The 22,772-nt window shown below is 36.9% G+C and overlaps 1 protein-coding gene across 3 annotated transcripts in view; it reads left to right on the top strand.

Moving 5' to 3' along the window:
• BRWD1 (bromodomain and WD repeat domain containing 1) overlaps window positions 1-22,772 on the top strand; it is a 111,932-nt gene that overhangs the window by 72,391 nt on the left and 16,769 nt on the right. For all 3 annotated transcript variants that reach the window (XM_027587776.1, XM_027587775.1, XM_027587774.1), the window contains 15 exons: window positions 436-625; window positions 2,301-2,426; window positions 2,516-2,623; window positions 4,607-4,731; window positions 5,392-5,474; window positions 9,458-9,569; window positions 10,195-10,256; window positions 10,766-10,921; window positions 11,147-11,267; window positions 12,177-12,302; window positions 13,781-13,853; window positions 14,954-14,992; window positions 16,574-16,720; window positions 17,343-17,495; window positions 20,319-20,485. In XM_027587776.1, coding sequence (XP_027443577.1) covers window positions 436-625; window positions 2,301-2,426; window positions 2,516-2,623; window positions 4,607-4,731; window positions 5,392-5,474; window positions 9,458-9,569; window positions 10,195-10,256; window positions 10,766-10,921; window positions 11,147-11,267; window positions 12,177-12,302; window positions 13,781-13,853; window positions 14,954-14,992; window positions 16,574-16,720; window positions 17,343-17,495; window positions 20,319-20,485 — 1,788 coding nt within the window. The remainder of the gene's footprint in view (window positions 1-435; window positions 626-2,300; window positions 2,427-2,515; window positions 2,624-4,606; window positions 4,732-5,391; window positions 5,475-9,457; window positions 9,570-10,194; window positions 10,257-10,765; window positions 10,922-11,146; window positions 11,268-12,176; window positions 12,303-13,780; window positions 13,854-14,953; window positions 14,993-16,573; window positions 16,721-17,342; window positions 17,496-20,318; window positions 20,486-22,772) is intronic.

Here is a 22,772-nt window from a genome sequence, read left to right as displayed (position 1 = left end):
GGTTTTTCATTCCGCTTAAAATTTCTAGTCTATTCCTGAGCCACCTGTCACTTGGGCTGGGTGGGGGGAGGCCTACTCTTAATGGCTCTGTGTGATCTCTTCTGTTTTCATAACTACACTCCATCTTCTGAAAGGGGAATTGTTGGTTGGCTCTAAATGTTGTCTTCCATGAGGTCTCCTCTATATTATACTTTAAAAAAAATTCCTTAGGCTTACATCCTTTCCCTCATTTCCAGTGAAGGTTTCTCTCTTTCTCATGATCTCTGATCATTTCAGTGTTCGCTGATGGTGAGGGCAGATTGTTCAAGTTAAATCTTCCCAGGATCCTTCCTTCCTTCCTTCCCTCTTCATCTCTTCTCTTAATGTTAGGTGACTGATTTGCTCTCAGGGCTTAGATTCTGGTTCCCTGCAACTTACGCTGTTTTCCTTTGCCAGTGACTCGTCATCTCGATACTCTGATTGGACCGCTGACGCAGGCATCAATCTGCAGCCGCCTCTACGGACGTCATCACGTCGGCGAGTTACCCGTTTTTGCAGTAGTTCAGAGGATGAAATGTCTACTGAGAATTTATCTCCTCCAAAAAGGAGACGAAAGAGAAAGAAAGATAATAAACCTAAAAAAGAGGTAAGAGAGGTACATCTTTAAAAACATCTATTTACACTTTTTATAGAGGTGTTTCTGTCCATACTTAGAAATTAAAAATCTTTGGGAAATTGGAGCTTTTATATTCTTTTGACACTATTAAGTCATCAAGACTCAAATGTAAAATGGAATTTATATTTGGAAAAGCTTCTCTTATTATGAAGTCTTCTCTGTCGAATCTGCCGCAAATTGGCCTTGGCACCGACTCCTTCCCCAGTTTGACACTTAAAGGGGGAGCCCTGTTTTGCTCACAATCCCACCATAACTTTTTATTTTCTCCTGTTAATTTCAACACCAGAAATGTGCTTCAGGCATTTTAAGGCACTTCTTATTTCATCTGCTATTGCCATGTTTCCCAGATGCATCTGATATGTTCTCTCTCATTTGGCATGTTCACACACACCTAATTGTCCCTACTCCTTATGTGCACAGTGCTTGTGTCGTGCAGGTGGTGGCCATTATTGAAAGATGCCACGTCTTTGTACTTCTTCTCTGTTGCTGTGTAACAGATGACCCTGAAATTTAGCTTCCTAAAACAACAAACATATATTCATGTTTTGATGAATTGGGAATTTGAGGGCTGATTAGCTAGGTGATTTTTGGCTCACAAGGTTGCAATTATCACATTGGCTGGAGTTGGCAGCTGTCTGAAGATTTGACTGAAGCTGGCTGATCTTCTTTGAAGCTTATTCATTGGGCAGTTGGCTGGTGGACTCAGTTGCTAACCACATGGGCCCCTCCATAGTGCTGCTTGGGCGTCTGCAGGACATGGTGGCTGATTTTCCCTAGAGCAAGTGATCCTGAGGTGTAAGCAGGGGGTGAACCCTAATGCCTGTGACAGCCTAGTCTTCGAAGCCTCTTGTTACTTCTGTTTTATCTTCTCTTTGTTAGAAGCACTTCCAGCCCACCCTCCAGTGGAGATGTGGCTGCACCTCTTGAAGAGGAAAGGAGGAGAATCAAAGTTTGGTCATGTTTTAAAATCACCAGTTCTAAAACCTCAAATCAAGAGGAGACTGTGATGATTAGTTCATGGTGAAATTCAGAAGGGTGTGTCTGTAGAGAGTCTGTGTGCTGAAGAGGATTTAGGTTGGAAATTAGGCCCCTTCTCTGTAGGATGTAAAGTGTTATGAAGAATCTATGTGAAATTCAGGTGATGCTAGAAAAGTCCTAGATAAATCTACAATGCTTTCACAAGTGATACGTTCCTGTGTATGTTAAGGAACCAAATACGTATGCTATTTAAAAACTAATTATATGTTAAAAAAAAAAAAAGTAGGAAGGGAAAAATGGAGGGTGGGAATCAGAGGGGGAGACGAACCAGGAGAGACGATGGACTCTGAGAAACAAACTGAGGGTTCTAGAGGGGAGGGCGGTGGGGGATGGGTTAGCCTGGTGATGGGTATTAAAGGGGGCACGTATTGAATGGGTGTTGTACGTAAACAATGAATCATGGAACACTACATCAAAAGCTAATGATGTAATGTATGGTGATTAACATAACATGATAAAATAAAATTTAAAAAAATAAAACAAAAAAACTAATCATTAGGTGACATTCCCATAAATAGTCATTCTCAGTGGTGAAGTTTCTTTTGTTTTTCAATTAAACAGTGTATGCATGCCCTTTCTATTGAACTAGTTCTCTTCCCCTTGGCAGAACTTGCGAAGGATGACTGCGGTGGAGCTTGCAAATATGGAACATTTATATGAATTTCATCCTCCAGTTTGGATAACTGATACCACACTTCGAAAGTCTCCTTTTGTTCCTCAAATGGGTGATGAGGTGAGAGTAATAAAATTTAAGAACTTGAATATGGACCATAAGAAAATATTTTACTGTTAGGTTTTAATGTAAATATATGCTTTTTGTAGGTAATATATTTTCGACAGGGTCATGAAGCTTATATTGAGGCTGTCAGAAGAAATAAAATATATGAACTGAACCCTAACAAGGAGCCATGGAGAAAAATGGATCTCAGGGTAAGATGATGATATTTTTAAATCATTAAACAATTAGCACATGTATAGTTAAATATTTATAAATCCATTAAAAATAAACCTAATGGAGGCATATTTCATTACTGTCTTTCCATTGATTTCCTACTTAAAAACATTTCTACTCTCACCTTGTAAACCTTAAGATCCAGTAGCAAGACGTGTTTGTCAGTGGGCAGTCTTTGTGTATTGCTGACTGGTGTATGAAATTCTAAGTGTGTTAGTCTTTCAGGAAGGCATCTTGGCAGTATATATCATTAATCTTAAAATGTGTATATCTAAGATACATATTCAAAAGAAGTACGGCTTTTCAAGAGAGGAAATACAAATTAAAAAGGGTTGGACCCCATGCATAAGGGACTAGATTGATGAAAACACTTGCATACCCCTGTACTTAACCAATTTTATAAATTTTTTTTTTTTTAAATAACATTTAAAGAAAGAAACTACCACATTTCAGCAAGTAGCAAAGGTTTTGGTTTGTTACCAGTTACATTGGTGACAGGGTCCATTGAACAGCCTAGGCTTTCTGGAGGCTATTTTGACAATTGGAATTGAAACTGAAGAATATTTAGATGTTTTAATTTAGTGATTTTACTTCCAGTAATGTAGGAAACAACTGGAAATGCATGTGAATTTATGAGCAAGGCAATTTCATATCATTGTTTATAAAAACAAAACATTAGAAAAAATCCAAATATCCTATGGTATTGAATGAATCAAATCATGGTACATTCACAGAATTGACTACTATGTAGAGCCTGCTGCGTAATTGAGGCTTTTAAAATATTTGTTGAATGAATGACTATTAAATTTTTATAATTTATTACTAAGAGGAAAAATGGGATGTGAAATGTTTGTGGTTATGATAAAAATTTACAGACATATATCTCAACCACAATAAATACATCAAAAAGTCAATAGTGATTATATGTGGAATAGCACTACAGTTGATTTTTATTTTCTTTATACTTTTATATGTTTTTGATACTTTGAGTAACTGTTAGAAGGTGAAAACAGCTATGTTAGCAGAGATAGCTGTTCTTAACTCCCCTTTAACTTAGTGGCTGTCTTTGAACTTGGCTTGAGTTATGTTCTGATTTACGTATGTCTGTCTCACTGCTGAGTCTTCTGAGTACAGTTGATCCCCTCATTATTCACAGATTCCATATTTGTGGATTTGCCTACTTGGTGCATGTTATTTCTAACCCAGAATCAATGCTCAGGATGCTTTCTGGTCATTTGCAAACATGCACAGAGTGGCAAAAAATTAGATTTGCGTGACCAGCATGTTTCCAGCTGAGATTGAGCAAGGTGATGCCTTCTTATTTGAGCCCTCATCTCATAAATAAGGGTCCTTTTCGCAGTGTGTTGAATGTAACAGGAAAGGATGTTTACAGTTTTATGCTTTTTGTTGGTGACTTGCTGTTGAAAATAGCCCCCAAGTGTAGTGCTTAAAGTATTCTACAGTGTTAGCACAGGAAAGTGATGATGTGCTTTATGGAGAAAGTATGTGCATTAGATAAACCTTGTTTAGACCTGAGTTAGACTGCTTTGGGCTGTGAGTTCAGCGCTAATGAATCAATATATTAGATGAGGTGTCTTTACACAGAAACACACAAAACAGGGTTGTGTATCTCTAGGGAGAGAACAAAGCTGGAAAGAAATTCAGATTGTTCACAGTAGTTGTCTTTAGATATTGAGGTGGTTAGTGACTTATATGTTCCTTCTTAACACTTGTGGTATATTTTCTAAAGTGAGTATATTCCTTACATTAGAAACAGTATGAAATGTCTGTCCTAAAAAAGATGTGAAGATTAACATTAGCAAAAATTATTGTAATTAATGTTAAATTGGAAGCTAAACAGTGAGTTGACCTACTGTGGCAATATGGAGAATTATAGTCTTGAGGAATTGCTCTATTTAAACCATTTTAAACACTTGCTCTTTTAAAAATATCTGTTAAAGGATCAAGAATTGGTCAAAATAGTTGGAATACGATATGAGGTTGGGCCCCCTACACTCTGTTGCCTCAAACTTGCGTTTATAGATCCTGCAACTGGAAGATTAATGGACAAATCTTTCTCTATTAGGTATGTGTTACTGTTTTTTTATGGAATTATTTAAATTTAGATTTTTTTCTCTTGCTGATGAGCATGTCCTTTCCATAGCTGCAGGGGGTAGAGCACTGTAGACAGCCTGTGAGTTAAGGTTCCTGGTAGATGGGAGCCCAGTAGAAGTAAAGATCATGTGCTCTAGCAACAGTTAGGCATTGGCATGTTTTATACCTTTCCCCATGCCACTTAAATGTGTGGAGAATTCTGGCCTGGAGGGGACATTTCCTCTGTCTTTATTTTTGAGAAAATGTTAGAACAAATAATTTGTGTTGTCCGTTACGGTAGCCCTTAGCCACTGTGGCTCTTGAGCACTTAGAATGTGGCAGATTTCAATTGAGTGTGATGTTAAGTGTACACACTAGATTTTGAAGACTTGATACGAAGAAAAAGATTATGTAAAATGTCTCATTATTTTGTGCTGATAACATTGTGAAACAGGATTTAGGGTATGTAAGGTTAAATAAAATACACTCTTAACATTAATTTTACTAGCTTTTTCACTTTTTTTTTTAAATAAGGCTAGTAGAAAAATAAAAATTACCAGTGTACCTCCCATCCTATTTCTTTTTGACATTGTTACCCTAGGCTACAACCTACTACTCAGGGAGTTTAACAGTTTTTTATATTTCTGTTTAGGTATCATGATATGCCAGATGTTATTGACTTTCTTGTATTGCGTCAATTTTATGATGAAGCAAGACAGAGGAATTGGCAGTCTTGTAAGTCCATCCTTACTGAGTTTTATATGCCTTTAGAAAATGATCTCTCATTTTACTGGTCCATTTTTCTGGTTATAGTGCTGCTTATTACGGTGGATGCAAACATGTAAGTCATGGAAAGATATAAGTGACTGGAGTATATTTTGCTTAGGGCTTGGTACTTACTTCTCCTTAATACCCTTTTTAGCCAAGCACCATTTCTTGTATTCTTACAGTAGCTGATGTTTTGAAGGGATTATTTCTTACTCATTGATTATATGCTAGAATTGACCTTTTATTTCCTTTCAGACTTCTTCACACTGCATTTTTTCTGTCTTTTTAATGTGGCTGGCATAATTCGCAAAATTATTCTATGATATAAAACAATCAGAAAGGCGAAAAATAATGCAAATTTCACACTGATAATGTTCTGATATACCAGAATATTTTACTTTAATGTCGTTATCAACCCAGACTTAAATAAGTTGACTTGAGGAAACCATTCCCCTAAAAAATAAATTCATAGAACACTTACACTTTATAACCCTGAGACATCTGGCTGGACAAAAAAATAAAATTATCTCAGTGTACATGCTAGCTTGACTGGTTTTTGTGGTGACCATTTAGGGTGGGCTGGTGGGCTCCTTTGCTTGACTGTGTAGGTCATTAATGTCCATGGGACAAAATTGATGATTGTAACCAGGCCAGGTAATACTAGTTAGCGACTGTAGTATAGTACCATCTCATAGGTATACGTGTATTACTTACAGTATGGAATGCTGTCTGGGGAGCTCACATGTTGAGCTTGACTTAGGATCACTTAGGACCATTCATTCTCCTTTTATCAGTTTTGGTCTCTTAGAAATACTAAGTTTTACTCACCTCTCTTATTAGAAGTATTAAGTTTTACATCTGGTGTACACATTTGTAAATGATATTAAGACCTCATTAATTTTCCTAGTTTTTGCTGCCTTTTTCTACAGGTACTACAAATAGGTAAATTTTAGATAAATTCCCTGAGCCATCCCTATTTGAAATGAAAGATTGTCAGGGACTGTGGCTGCTCTTAGTAGACTGTTTTTAATGGTAATGTCCACTCAAGTAGTTAGCATTATTTTGGGACTAAAGGTAAAGGAAATTTTTCTTAAAGAAAAACATCTAGCCACACACAGAAACAACAAAAACCAAACTCGAGTCATCTGGAATGTGTGGGAGTTAACAAGTCCTATAGCCAGATTCTGAAGAACTTTCAGGTTTCCCATCTATTATGGCATCTATTCCCATCTATTTATCCAGCCCCCACGATGTCTAAGTTGGAAGCTGTTCTTTCATTCCACCAACATGTGCATCCAAAAATTGTTTTAAACTCCGTTCTTTTTAGCTCAGCTCTAGAGTTGGATTCCCACTTGCCTCTTGCAATTTAGTGGCTTTGTTTTATTTTTGTGGTTGAGAAATGGATCTTCTAATTAATTCGGTTTTGTTCCCCCATAAAATCTTGCCTGTTCTCTTGAAATTTGAGGGGTACTATTAAAAGAAGTTACTTGATTCTGATTTTCCTATATTGAAAACTTTAATCAAGTTCTACCGTACTATCTTTACTCAAGTTTATCCTACTTGTATAGGCAAAAATTGTTTTTTTTTTTTATGCTTAAGGAAAAGCCAGGTTTTACCTTCAGAAAAGTGATTTATTTTTTTAAAAAATTTATTTAAGTGATCTCTGTACCAAACGTGGGGCTCTAAGTCATGACCCTGAGATTAAGAGTTGCATGTTCCTCTGACTGAGCCAGCTAGGTGCCCCCAGAAAAGTGATTAGGGCTCCTTTTAATTAAAAGTGTTATCTTACACCGAAGAAATACTTTTATTTAAACTGTGAAAGTATCTTCTAGTTTTAGATAAATAAGGAGGAAAAATATTATAAAGTTAATTCTTACTATCAAAGACTGGCTTTTTTATAACCATGTATTTATGTTAGGCCTCTCAAAGTGAAGCTTTTGAGAGGCCTAACATAAGTGGCTTCACCACTGGACTTGTTATTACAATAATATCTATTATATAAATACTGTGGGTGGTATTTATGTTAAATTAGGTTATTTACGTTACATAATTGGTAAAAACCAGGGTATTAGATCAAATTTTTACTATATGCCTTTCATTTAAAAAGTTAGAACTTACCAAGATTTTTTTCTAAAGTTGAAGTTCTGTTTTAGAATATGTATGTTAATGAAATATTATCAAAAGTAGAAATTTATTAATGGCTGAGAGGTGGGTTGAGGGATGAGGGACTTACGGGTTTCTGATGATTTTGGAAAATATGAAATATACATAAAAGTCATGTTTACATGAATTTGAAAATATATTAAGAACCTCAAACCAGGGGTGCCTGGGTGGCTCAGTCAGTGAAGCGGCTGCCATTGGCTCAGGTCATGATCCCAGGGTCCTGGGATTAAGTCCTGCATCAGGCTCCTTGCTCAGCGGGGAGCCTGCTTCTCCCTCTCCCTTTGCCTGCCACTCGCCCTGCTTGTGCTTTGTGTGCTTACTCTTGTTCTTTCTCTCTCTCAAATAAATAATTAAAAAAAAACAAAACCCTCTGGGACACCTGGATGGCTCAGTCAGTTAAACGGGTGCCTTCGGCTCAGGTCATGATCCCAGGGTCCTGGGATTCCTGCTCAGGGGGGAGCCTGCTTCTCCCTCTGCCCGCAGCTCCCCCTGCTTGTGCTTGTTCTCGCTCTCTCTGACAAATAAAATCTTTAAAAAAAAACCCTCAAAACAAGTAGCTCCGATAATTGTAATATTGCTTTTTTTTTTTTTTTTTCAGTTTTACAGAATTCAGTGTAAGCACACTTTGGTTAGTTAATACTATTTGTGGGTATTTTATTACATAAATATTCTCTTTCTTGGGTGTGAGATGTAGCATTAATTTTGATTGATACCATTTCTGTAAAACTTTCCTTGAAGAAAGAACTGTGAATCTACCAAGGATAGATAAGTGACTTTTTTTGGTTAGTGATTTTGTTTTGAGAATGGTGGAAAGCATGGGGTTATTACAGCAGTCTGTGTTTCTTCTGTAGTATATGTGAAATAGCTCCCATACAGTGTGTTCCTCAGAAGTGTTCTTACAGAATACCTTCAGAAAATGACTGAGGTTAGTTCAAGCACTCTACAGTTATTTGGGTTTGTAGAGGAGTCCTCCTAATATCTACTTCCCTGCTTCTGTTACATCCTGCTGAGATAAAGGAATATTTGGATGTTTAATTTTTTTTTTTAAGCGAGGGAGATGGGAGGGACAGAGGGTGAGGGAGAGAGAATCCTAAGCAAGCTCCATGCCTTAAGTGGGGCTCCATCTCCCGACCCTGAGATCATGCTCTCAGCTGAAACCAAGAGTCAGTTGCTCGACCGACTGAACCACCCAGGCGCCCCTGATTTTTTAAATAATCCATATGTACGTGTTTCCAAGGGTACATCTAGAACTAATTTTTATTGTGAAGTCTTAAGAATTAAAACACTTTCATGTGGCAATATTTATATAGGAACAACTTTAGAATAATCATGGATTAAATCCTCATCATACTTTTATATTTTGTTTTATTCAGGAAATATATATTTCAGAACTGTATGTATTTAATATACTTATTAAACAAGTATTTATTGATAGTACACATTGTTATAAAAGATTTTTGAGTTTTATTAAACCTTGTTCTTTGTTTCATGTTGTAAAATGTATTGGAACTTATTTTGGAGGTAGGTGTTTAGATCCACCAAACAACAGCATTTAGTCATAACTATTTTAGTCTGTTACACTGTTTGGTTATATGCCTTAAGGAAATTAAGTGTAACATTGTATCTTTTTACATTGACTTTATCACTGAAGATTGCTGGGAAGTGGGGAAGGGTGGCTAATTTTAAGATAAAGAAGTAATTTCTCTTTTATCTATATCATGGTATTTTATAAATTAAAAATGTTAATCTTGGCAAATTGGTGTCTCAGACTCGGTCATCTCTTACAGGTGACAGGTTCCGATCTATCATTGATGATGCTTGGTGGTTTGGGACAGTGCTAAGTCAAGAGCCATATCAGCCACAGTACCCTGATAGTCATTTCCAGTGCTACATTGTTAGGTCTGTATGCAGTTGAAAATTAATCCTCTATAAACATTCATTCATTGTGGTGGGTGGTTTTATGAAGAACTATTATGTTTCAGGTTAAAGACTATGATTTAGTCTGTCATGAGTCCTGTCAGTCTCCTCCATGCAGTATCTCTAGGACACCCCTGTTGCTTCCTGTTCACCAGTACCCCCTTGGGGTAGGCTCTGCTTGCTTCCCTGGGACCATTTCTGTAGCCGCCTGGTATTTCCTCAGCATAATACTGCAGGCTCCTTATTCAGGAGCACACATTACATCATTTCCCTTGTTTATGGAAGTCTGTGCTGCTTTCCCATTGGCTGTGGAATAAAGTCACATTCTGAAGTGTGGCATTCAAGGCTCCATGGTGTCTTTGAGTTTTTTTTTCTTATACCTACCCTATGTAAAGCCACACGGGATTTCTGGCTTTGTCTTTGAACCGCCATACATTTTTATACTTTTTTCTTATATCCTCCTAAAAAAATCTTACTGTTAATATTTAAACTTTTAAAAGCTGCAGAAAGGTTTTCACATTTTCTATTCTTTACTTTTGTAGTGGATACCTAGTTATTAGCCACAAGTCAATTTTATGAGAGGCTAACTGGACTTTTTTTTTAACAGGTGGGACAATACTGAAATTGAAAAACTTAGCCCATGGGACATGGAACCAATTCCTGATAATGGTATATAATTTTTAAGTAATGAAAATATTTTACCTATGTTTTCAGTTTGGGAAGTGTTTTCAAATTATTATGGTAACTGTGAGCTTTACTAAAACTCCAGACAATTAATGTGTGTCTGGCTCATTAATTCTGATCCTGGGCTTCCGGCTTGATACTGACTGCATCTTAGCAGCCCCACTATCCTTTCTCATACAATCCTGGTTAGTTATTTTGCAGAATTTCTCTTAGTTTGGGCTTTGCTGATACTTATTCATCATCCAGGGTTCGCATTTTTGGCACTAGTGTCACAGAAGTGATATGTGGTCCTCAGAGGCACATGATACCCATTTGTTCTATTACTGAGGATGCTAACCTTCATCTTGTGATTTAGGTGTTGTCTGCCAGGTTTCTCCACTGTAAAGCAGCTACTTTTTCCTTTGTAGTGTCTTGTTTATGAGTTTTGACAACGTAAATATAGTGTATATTTGGTTGATTATTTTTCTTTTTGTTCTTTTTAATGGAATTCATAGTTGATCCACCTGAAGAATTAGGAGCTAGTATTTCTGTCACTTCAGATGAGCTAGAGAAACTGCTCTACAAACCACAAGATGGTGAATGGGGTCAGAAATCGAGAGATGAAGAGTGTGAACGAATTATTAGTGGCATAGATCAACTTTTGAATCTTGGTAAGTTTTTTAGTGTGAAGTTTCATGTTCAAGTTTTCCTTTCCTCAAAAGTATTTTAAAATTGTAGCAAGCTGTGGTTGTGTTCTTCACTACAATTTCTATTTGCTACTTTTTGGTTGGGCCTGCAGTGTTAAGTGTAGCTCTATTTTTAAATCATTTGTAGAGAAAAAATCTCTTAAGAGTAATGAATTTATTGATCAAGAATTCTTCTGTCTGCCTCCACAGACATAGCTGCAGCTTTTGCAGGTCCTGTTGATCTGTGTACGTATCCGAAGTACTGTACTGTGGTAGCTTATCCAACGGATCTGTACACAATTCGAATGAGACTCGTTAATCGCTTTTACAGGTCAGTAGAAACCTCCTTTACAAATAGTTTGAAAGGGTCTTTGGTTGTCCTGACCAGAGTGAACGGAAGTGGTGGTTGATGGTGACAGTGATGGAGAGGGAGCTGATTAGCATTACTTTCTGTTGCATTCTCTTTTTTCATGATGGTCATTTGTGGTCTTATGTGTAAGACACTGTTAGATGTTTAGATGAGAAATACCATGTTTCATTCCTCAATCTTTTGTAGTCTGCTTTTCTTATGAATTATGTTAAGTAGTTAGATATAGTATTTGTTTTTATTTGCATGTTAACATTCCTATTTAGCAGCTCGATTTAAAGATAAAATTTAACTTGGTTGAAGATTGGCCTTTGAAAGATTAATTCCCCAGAGTCATCAGCTTTTTATCTTTGGCTTCTAGAGCACTGGTAACTGTAAAGTTTCTTATCCTCGGTGATTTTTTTTTTTCAAGTAATTTATGGTATTTTTTATAATTCATCTACTTCAAGAAATTAGCTGTACAAAAAACTGGCTTCTTATATTGTTTGTGTAGCCAAACCTGGGAATGTGCATTTGTTCAGAAACCACTCTGCCAGGTTACTCTCTCAGGATTAATGATATTTAACACATTTTCTTCATTGAGTAGCTTCAATTGTATCTCTAGACAAGGTGAAAGGGAGGGTTGCTCTGTTGGTTTTCTGGATTAAGTGATCTGTTAAGATTTTTGGTTTTTAAATGTATTCTCTGTGGTTTAGCTTCTGATATAATTGCTTATAACTGGGATCATGTTGATAGCATTAGAAGGTTATTCGTTGTAACTTTGGCACTTAGATTTAATAATATATTTTGGCTTAATTTTTTTTTTTTTTTTTTTTACTTGGTTTCTGTCTTTTCATTTTCTATGTCCTAAATTGCCTACTTTTTATTTTGAAGGAGGCTATCTGCATTAGTTTGGGAAGTCAGATACATAGAACATAATGCCAGGACATTTAATGAACCCGAGAGTGTAATTGCAAGATCAGCTAAGAAGATAACTGACCAACTTTTAAAATTTATAAAGTAAGTTACCTCCTATTACAGATGTTGTGAAAAGGTGACTTTTCATATTGTACCTCTTGCAACCAGCCAGTTTATAATTTTTGCTCTCTGAATTATACCTTTTTAATGTGCTACATTAAATGACGTTTCTTTACATATATATCATGAACATAATTTCAGTAAAGGCATGAGAAATTGAACAACCCAAATTTTTCTGTTTTTTAAAACTTTGAACTAATTTTATACTATACAGAGTTGCCTAAAAATACCCTTCACCCAGTATCCCCTTAGGTTAACATTTTTCGTATCTGTGGTGTCCTCATGAAACATTAAATTCTCCTTGGTGTAATACTAATGACTGCAGTCCAGAATGCCTGTGGATTTTCTCAGTTCTTTACACCAGTAGCCTTGCTCTGTCTTCAGGACGCAGTCCAGACCGCCATGGCTTTCATGCATCTGCTGTTTGTGTGTCCTTTCATCTGTTGCTTGGTTTTCCCTTCTTTCCTGACCTCATCATTTTTTCTCAGCATTTTAGTGGAGAGTATTGAGTTTGGGTTTGTGAGATGTGTTGTCATGACTAGATGGGTCTGCGTCTCTTTGGGGTTGTACCCCATCAGCGTGTTTGTGTAAGTGTGCCTTTGCACATGCTTGCTTTCACTGGGAGATCAGTTTGGAAGAAGGGTAGGATGGAAACTGACTTGGAAAATGAGATCTGAGTTTTAACCTCATCTGTTCAAGTGAACATTCTGTGTCACTTTGGACAAATTACTCAGCCTGTTTCCTTCAAAATTAATGAGTTTTGCTGTATGATCTTTAATACCTTTTTCTACTATAGCCATGGAAATTGTTGGAAAGAATTATGTATTGGAGATCATGGTTTATAAACTGTGCCATCATTTTCACCATCAGGCTACACACTGGGAAGTAACTGGTTCTAGTCTGTCTCACTTTGCTGGGTTGAATCTGCCTCTTGCCCGGATGACTTGGACTTATTTCCCCTTCTCCAGCACTTTCATTTTTTTCTACTTCGGAAAAATCACATACCCATGTTCATCTTTCTTGTGCGTAGACATTCCTCCTTTAGCGTTCTTTCTTCTGTGTAGTGAAGATATAATTTGCTTTAATTTCTACTTTTCCCCTCTATTTTATTTCCATCAGCCATGTTCTTGGTACTCGCTATATGAATATATTACTAGCGATGATGTGTAGGAAAACTCATCTGCACATTCATCCAGTTGAGCTCATGTATATACTATTTCTGGATTACCAGCTTAAGTTTTATACATACACAACTGGGCGGGGGGGGGACTTGCTTTCAGTATTCTAAGATGGTCAGTTGTTTCCACAGAGTGTAGATTACAAAACCTTGGTATTCCACTGCTTGAAATTAGGCATGCAAACTTGGGGCACTGTTTATATCTTAACCTGCAGTTTTAATTTTTGACAACAGTAGTAACTACATCTGCATACTCTTAAAAACGTGAAAAATTGTTTTTTAGGAATCAAGACTGTACAAATATCTCAGAACTTTCTAACACTTCTGAAAATGATGAGCAAAATGCCGAGGATTTGGTATGAAGTTTGTCAATTTTATAATGATTTTTGTTAATTTCAAATGGTAACTTAAAAATATTGAGTGAAGTAGAAAATATCAATTCTCACTATATTCCAATGAACTATGAAAACTGTTTTGATAAAAATATATATATTTTTTTTTATTTTGTTAGTCACCATACAATACATCACCAATTTTCAATGCAGTGATCCACAATTCATTGTTTTCTTACAACCCCCAGCGCTCCAATGCAGTATGTGCCCTCCTTAATACCCATCACCGGGCTAACCCATTCCCCCCACCCCCCTCCCCTCTAAAACCCTCAGTTTGTTTCTCAGGAGAGATGACCCATGAGACACTATGGACTTTGAGAAAAAATATATTTCTTAATTGTCTAGATGTTCAGTGAGGTAATTTGTTTTAACTAGTAATTGCTACCATATAAACAAAATATGTCTATGAATAACATAGCTGCGGAATATGTTCTCTACTTTTGGTAAAACCAATATCTGGGAGTTGGATTTAATTGTAATTAAAAATTCATGAACTTTTACGATGCTCACAGTACCCACAAATTCTTCATTCAGGACGGTATTGAAGTTTAAGGCAGATATCAATGGTGTTGAATAATTTTACTTTATACAGAATCAGGCGGGAAGTTGCAGGAGTTGTAGGAAGGGTATTCTTTAAAAACACTACTCATGTCAGTGTAGTGTCACTTTCTATGCAAGCCCTTATTGTAATTCACTGATTTTCATGCTAATTTATATTGTAATAAGAATGGGTGTACAAATATTTGATTTAGAGAATAAGAAAATGTGTAGAGTAGGAAATTCAGGAAATGTAGGAGGAGATGGTTTTTAGGGTTTTATGGGTAGAGGAAAAACACAAATTTAAAGTTGCTTATGCATGTTCTTAGGGAATGTAAGGGGTTATTAAGAATGATTGGTTTGTTGGAGTCTGGGTGCCACAAACGTCATCTGATAGGGTCTGCCTTTTGAGACTTTTGTAAACAAGTTAAAACCCTTGTAAGACCTAATGTCTTTGATATGCTTTTAGATTATTACATTTCTAATGAGAATATTAACACTTAAGCTGCTCTGATTTTTATTCCTAGGATGATAGTGATCTTCCTAAAACATCTTCGGGAAGGAGAGTAAGTTAATCTGCCTGATTGACCTTTGTTGTTTACTTATTCTGTGTTTTAAAAGCAATCTAAGGGGGCGCCTGGGTGGCACAGTTGGTTAAGTGTCTGACTGTTGATTTCGGCCCAGGTCATGATCTCAGGGTCATGAGATTGAGCCCTGGGTGAGGCCCAGTGCTGAGCCCTGGAGCCTGCCTTTAAGATCCTCTCTCTCTCCCCCCACCCCAACCTAGCCTTACGAGCATGCACATGCTTTCTCTTTCTCTCTCTCTCTCTCTCTCTCTCAAAAAAAAAAAAAATAGCTTAACATTTTAAATGTTATCCAAATGCTGCTTAAATTTAAGCTTTTTACCGTATTTATTTTCCTAATACACTTGCCCCAAATAACACTGAAGAAGTTAGACTTGAATTATTGTCATCTGATTGTCATTTTCATATAATTTCATTTTTAAACAGACTCCCAAGTGTTTAGTAACTCTTTAGTATTTGTTTGCTATGGCTGCTATAGCAAATTACAAATCTAGTGGCTTAAACAATTTTAAAAAATGGTGTTGGGGCGTCTGGGTGGCTCAGTTGGTTAAACATCTACCTTCGGCTCAGATCATGATCCTGGGACCCTGGGATCGAGCCCTGCCTTGGGCTCCCTGCACAGTGGGGAGCCTGCTTCTCCCTCTCCCTCTGCCTGCCACTCCACCTGCTTGTGCTCGCTCCCTCTGTTAAATAAATAAAATCTTAAAAAAAAAAAAAAAAGGTCTTCTGTAGATTAGCAGTTGGACATGGGTCTCTGTGAGCTAAAATCAGTGTCAGCATAGCTGTGTTCCTTTCTGGAAGCTGTAGGGTAGAATCCCTTTCCTTGCGTTTTTCCAGCTTCTAGAGGTTCATGTCACCTCTTTTATATTCAGGCCAGCAGCGTGAAGTCTCTGGCTCTGACTCTTCTGCCTCACTCTGTTTTGTTTGTTTAAGATTTATTTATTTTAGAGAGCGAGCGCGCACAAGTGGGAGGGGAGAGGGAGAGGGAGAGAGAATCCCAAGCAGATTCTGTGCTGTGTGCGGTGTCCAGTGCAGGGCTCAGTCTCACGACCCTGAGACCATGACCTGAGCCAAAACCAAGAGTCGGATGCTTAACCAACTGAACCACCCAGTTGCCCCCTCTTCTGCCTCACTCTTAAAAGGACCTTTGTGATTACATTGGGCCAATGCTGATAATCCAGGACAGTCTTCCCGTGTCAAGATCCATGCCTTTAGTCAGGTCTGCCATGTAAAGTGACAGTCATGAGTTCTTAGGATGTGGGTATCTTTGGAGCCATTAATTAGCCTCCCAGGTTATCCCAGGTGGTACCTCATATTCTGTGAAAATATTCTCTATACTTGGGAGATAAGTGGTGGGATGAACAATATTTTCAGAGTAAAGGGTGTGATGCTATTGGGTTTTTACAGAAAAGTGGGTTTCTTCCAAGTAGGTAGAAAATAAGAGTAGCCCTATTGTTACAGTACAGAAGACAGCTCACTTGGATTTTTACCACCATACTGTGCCATATCACTCTTAAATTTTCAAGACTGAAAAAACTTTTAATACTGTAAATGTGTTTTTAGGTCCATGATTGGAAAAAAAGGAGCATCAAAGCGACCAACTATGTTGAAAGGAACTGGAAGAAACAGTGTAAGGAACTAGTGAACTTAATTTTTCAGTGTGAAGATTCTGAACCATTTAGACAACCTGTTGATTTGGTTGAATATCCAGTAAGTTGTCGTTGTTTGAACGTTTGGGTCTTTTCTTGTTTTGTATAGAGATTGGGGTGGAAGTATTTACAGTAAGCTTTAATGAATAAGATGTCTTAGCTTCATGTTAACTTTGTCTCTTACCACTGAGTGGAAGGAAGAGTTGTATTTTTTTCTTGAATCTGTAGACTCCCTTGTAACTTGGGCTGTGACTTAGTTAATCACTGCTGCATCATAATGGGAGGATTCTACATGGTTATTATCTTAGTAGGGCCAGCCCCAGGAAAACTGTAAATTGGATAAAAGCATCTGTATTCATTCCTTCAGTATGGGTAATGGGAAATGACCTTAAAAAAAAAAAAAGATTATAAAACACAAATTTACTCTAGGAAGCTTGGAAATTATGTAAGAGTGTAAAGAAGGAAATAAAAATCATTCTGTGTCCTACCAAGTATATCATTTTGGTATATTTCTTATCTTGTCTTAATGTCTGGGTCTCTTTTTAAAAATTATGGATGATTCTTAAGGTCTCCTTCTAACCTTTTTCTCCTCTCTCATTTTGAATATTTTAGAGATCTGATGCACTTGGATTTCTAAAAGTAGGAATCAAATCTTTGAACTAATTATTGTTTTTAAAACCTAGGACTACCGAGATATTATAGATACTCCAATGGATTTTGGAACAGTAAGGGAAACTTTAGAAGCAGGAAATTATGACAGCCCTTTGGAATTTTGCAAAGACATCCGGTTGATATTTAGCAATGCAAAAGCATATACACCAAACAAAAGATCAAAGGTAATTTTAAAAGTGGTTATCAGAGAAAAAAGTGCGTAATCTATGTTGATGGTCATTTTCCACTTGCTGATAAATGTTGGAACATTACAGATAAGTGAAGAGAGAGACCACTGGTAAGAATAGCACTCTGCCGCTGCCCAGATGTCTGCGGTTGGTCCCTTACAGCAATTCACGTTTACCTTTCCTGAAGTTGTATAAACAAGTGGGTATTGGTGGGCCTGAGGCTGCTGGTGAACTTGATACATAGAATGAGAAAAACCTGTGTGTTCATACATGTAGGACTCTTGACAAGTGGATTAGAAATTTACTGAGAGAGGCTGGAAGGATATTCCAAGCAAGCGAAGGAAGATCTGAAGCAGGGGTGGGACTGCTGACGCTCTGCTGGTATTTCGGGTGCAAAGAGGAAGCACGCGTGCGATCTGATTCTTTAAGAACACTGAGCCAGAGGGCATCCCCGAAGTCGTATTACAATGTTACACATTGGATAACTTTTCACAATTTGTTGAAGCATAATAAATGTACAAAAGGGTACATATACTCAGCGAATTTTCACGAATATCACAAAACCCTTGTAGCCAGTGTGTGTTGGGTAATTGAAAAAACAGCAATGATTTGAGAAGATCTTAGAGCACTTGCTTAATATTGTAGCACCTTGTCTATGATCAGTGACTGTCACTGCTAATTAACCATTTTGCCTTAATTTCACTTTCTCTTCATTATTTATTACCAGACTCCCTGTGTTATTTTTAGTCTGAGAACTCTTTCCTTGCATTCAATATGCAAATTTAACATCAATTTAAACATCACTTTAACGTCGTCTTTTTTCCACGCTTGTGTTATTGTCAGTATTCATCATTAGTGAGACACTTTCTTTCCAGAAAGAAAATAAATCTCATTCGTGCCTCTTTCCCCTTTTATTTTAAAATACATATTTGAGGATACATCACCCATTTACAGTGTACAATTTATTGGATTTTTGGTTATTATGTTACCAGATTTCCAAAGTTGTGGTTAAACATGTGTAACATAAACTTTATTATTTTAACCACTTTTAAGGGTACAATTCATTGACATTATATTCACAGTGTTGCTTAGCTTTCCAAAACTCTCTTGTCAACCCACACAGAAGTCCTAACCGCTGAGCAGTAACGCCACACTCTCTCCTTCTCCCAGCCCTTGATAATAATGTCTCCTCTCCTTTGTCGGTATGCTTCTGCCTATTCTAGATGTTTCATGTAAGTGGAATCACACAGCATTTGTCCTTTTGTGTTGGGCTTCTCTCACTCAGCAGAACATCTGAAAGATTCATCCATGTTGTAACGTGTATGAGAACTTTATTCCTTTTATGCCTGAATAATACTCCATCGTATGGGTATATGACATTTTGTTTATCTCTTCATTTCCTGCTGGACAGTTGAATTGTTTCTGCTTTTTGGGTATTATGCGTAATGCTGCCATGAATATGGATCACGTCATCTGTGAAGAGCGATAGTTTCACTTTTAGTTTTACAATCTGATTTTTATTTCTCTTTTTGTCTAATTATTCTGGCTAGAATTTAAAGTGCATTGGTGAAAGGAGGCAATCTTATTCCTCATCTCAGGGGGAATGATTTTCCGTCTTTCACCATTGTATATGATGATGACTCTGGGTTTTTTATTTTTTTTAATTTTTTAAATTTTTAAAAAATTTTTCTTTATAACTCTGGGTTTTTTTCATACATGCCGTCTTTTCATTTTGAGGAGCTAATAATTTTAACACCCGTTTTTGTTAAATGTTTATGTTCAAATGTATCACTGAATTTTACATAAAGCCTAATGAGAAGACAGATAATATGAAGAATCAGAGGTTTCAAACTTTATATGATTAGGAAAACAAATCACTTTTAAAACTGGTGACTTACACTAGAATTCAGATTTGAAGGAAAAGAATAAATTTAAGGTATATACAAAATACTGGAAGTAATTGTCAAAGATCATTTCAAAGATGAAGTGGGATTTTGAATTTCACATGTATTGTGAATATGTATATAAAGCATATAGGAAATTCATGTATCCCAAACACTTTTTTTTAAAGATTCTTTAGTGTTAGTCTCTCCACCATTCAGCCCAGTGCATCAGAGTGATTTTTACGTAGCTTTTGAACATTAGACTTTTTCACTTACTTTCCAAGAATGATTGTGAATGAGTTGAGAGAGTACTTCCTGTAAATACATAGCTGTACCAAAGTTATTTACAGTAGCACTTAACATCACATTGCTTGAATTCTTTGAAAGATTTGATACTATTTAATTGTAAAACTTAGTCTTTCACATCTTTTAAAGTTCTAGGGCCTATTTTCTTCTCCTGGAGGAAGATAGCCTTTGGTCTGTAATTCATGTTTAGATCTGGGTGGCAACAGAGGCTGTCACATTGCAAGTTGGAGACCAGGGTGAAAGTGCCTTTGTTTCCTCATCCCAAAGAGACACTGCTCTTTTGCTGCCTAATAAATAGCAATCCTAAAACCCACCAACTTCTCATCCAACTTTGGGAGAAGGGACATTTTTTTTGGGATTTGTACATGTAAATGTGAAAATGTGAAAAGCCAAATGAGAACCATTGACATGTAGACATCAGTCCCAGATTCCAGAGAATTGCTTGATTTAAAACGACTTTCTTTTCGTCTGAGAGGTGTATGTCTGATGCTGCCTGTTTCTTGCAGGTGTCACTGTTATAGACAACAGTGATAGAGTAGATTGCAAGTAGCCTGTGTGTTATACATTTTTTTTTGTGAAAGTATTTTAAAAGATATGTTGTAGTTCTAGTTTTGCTTTCATATCCTTGCAGATTTACAGTATGACCTTGAGATTGTCTGCCTTATTTGAAGAAAAAATGAAGAAAATCTCCTCTGATTTTAAAATTGGTCAAAAATTCAGTGAAAAACTTCGAAGAAGCCAGAGGTTCAAGAGACGGCAAAATTGTAACCGTGTCAATCAGGCTAACAAAAGTATCAGGTGAATTGGTTATTGCAGGCTTTGTATGCAAGTAGAAAAATTTCAGGTTGTGATACTTCTTTAATTTTATTATGCTAAAATGATCAGGAGTACAGTATGTTCAGAAAGATTAGTTTTTTAAGGCTTGAAAGCACTGCGTATAGAGCTACTGTAGAATTTGTAATTAGGTAAATTTTAAAGCATTTAATGAAAATGACAGATTTAAAAAATGTTAGGATTAAAGTATTATTTATTACGTAAGAAGCTTTTTTTTTAGTGCAGAGAGTAAAGTGGTTACTTTGTGTGACTGCTGAGCGTTTGACTGTGTAAGGGAAATATCGAAGAAACATTATGCACCCTATTTTTTTTCTGAGGATTGGTTGTAAAATATAAAATAGAGGACTTATTCTCTATGAGGAATTTAATATTACGTTCTGTCTTTGACCGCGTAGCTTACATTGATATCAGATTTCCAGGTACTTTAAAGTGTTGAAATGTGAAAATGGAGTAATTCAGTGTTTAGTCTGTGTCCAGCCTCCTTTTGAACATGCACTGAACGATGATGGGTGTCTACCTGTGAGTTTGGGGATTAAACTCTGCATCTCAATTCAGAACTGTCTCCTTCAGATTCATACTATTGATTCTCATAAGAAGTTTGTTCTAGGCTTAGCTTCCTCCCTTCCTTTTTTGTGCTATTGTTGTCAGATTACATCTTTATATATTATGGTTTATCTAGTTTTCCTTAATATTGCTTAGGAAAAGAAAAAAATCATTTATACTATTAATTATATTTACATATGTGATTACCTTTCCCAGTAGTTTTTATTTTTTGTGTGGAGTGAGTTACCCTCTTGGTGTCCTTTCTTTTCAGCCTGATGTCCTTTAGTGTTTCTTATAAGGTGCATGTGCTAGCAATTCATTCTGATCAGTTTTTGTTGGAGACTAGTTTTGCTGGATGTAGACTTCCTAGTTGACAGTGTTTGCTCTCCGTCCCCCACCAGCCACACACACATTTTGAGTATTGCCTCCCACTGCCTGCTGACCTCTGTTGTTTCCCATGAGAAGTCAGCTAGTTGTGCTACTTATGTAGCACAGACGGAATGGTTTTTCTCTTGCTGCTTTGAAAATTCTGTCTTCATTTTGCACCCGACTATGATGTGTGTAGGAATTTTTCCAGCTTTGTAGAGGAATGTTTTTCATCAAATCTGGGTGGTTTCTAGCCATTACTCAAATTATTTCCTGCCCCTTCCCTCTCATTTGGGGGCTCCTACTGTACATATGTGGATATGATGGATGGTCTCCCACAGGCCTCTGAGGCTCTCTTCATTTTTCCTTCTCTTCCTGTTCTTCAGGTGGGATAATACTCACTCACCTACCAAGGTCACGGATTCCTGTACCAGCTCACATCTGCTGCTGAGCCCGTCTCCTGAATGTCTGTTTCAGTTATTATGCTTTTCAACTCCAGAATCTCTGTTTGTTTTTTTGTTTTTTGTTTTTTTTTTTTTGTAATTTCTGAGTCTTTCATGGATATTCTCTGTCATCTTCCTTTTATTCTGTAAACATTTTTTCATTTGGTTTTTCAAATGTGTTTATAATAGTTGATTTAAATATCTTTAGTTCAACATCTGGGTCCTTTCAGAGACTGTTTCTGTTGCCTGCATTTTTACCTGTATGTGGGCAAACTTCCTTGACTCTTGGTATGTCTTGTACTGTTCTGTTGGAAACAGTACATACTTAATAAACTAATGTTGCCATTCTGGAAATACCATCTCTTCAGGTTTTCTTATTGCTGTTTGTTAACATATTGTAGAAACTGGATTCTGATCCTTCTCCCTCCCTCAGTGATGGTGCTTGTTGCTGGTTTTGTTTAGTGAGTTGCCTAAACCATTTCTGTAGTCTGTCTTTCCTGCAATGTTAAGCCACTGAAATCTGCTTTTTAAAAAATTAAAAAAAAAAAAAGATGGGGCTGTGTTCCTGGATGTCTTCCCTAACTTAGCATAGCTCAGTGATCAGAAATTTGTGCTTACACACTTGAAGTAAGCCTTCCACCCTTTTCTGAAGAGGGTCTTTGTGTGGAGTGGGGCAGACTTCACCTTCTGCCTATATTTTTCCAGGCGTGAGTCTCAAGGTCTGCCAAGGACAGCTAGGTAACAGGGCTCTCCTTGAGTATGTGTAGAACCTCCCACATCCCCAGGAAGACATTGGAGCTTTTCAGAGGCTCTTGTGACTGTCTCATTCCCTAGATCTCCTTTAAATTTTTGGCTGAACTTCTATTGGCTCTAACCAGTGTCACAGCTTAGGCAGCTGT

This window comes from Zalophus californianus, chromosome 1, assembly GCF_009762305.2.
Source record: "Zalophus californianus isolate mZalCal1 chromosome 1, mZalCal1.pri.v2, whole genome shotgun sequence".
NCBI classification, from domain to species: Eukaryota; Metazoa; Chordata; class Mammalia; order Carnivora; family Otariidae; genus Zalophus; species Zalophus californianus.
This window is presented reverse-complemented; position numbering and strand designations above follow the sequence as displayed.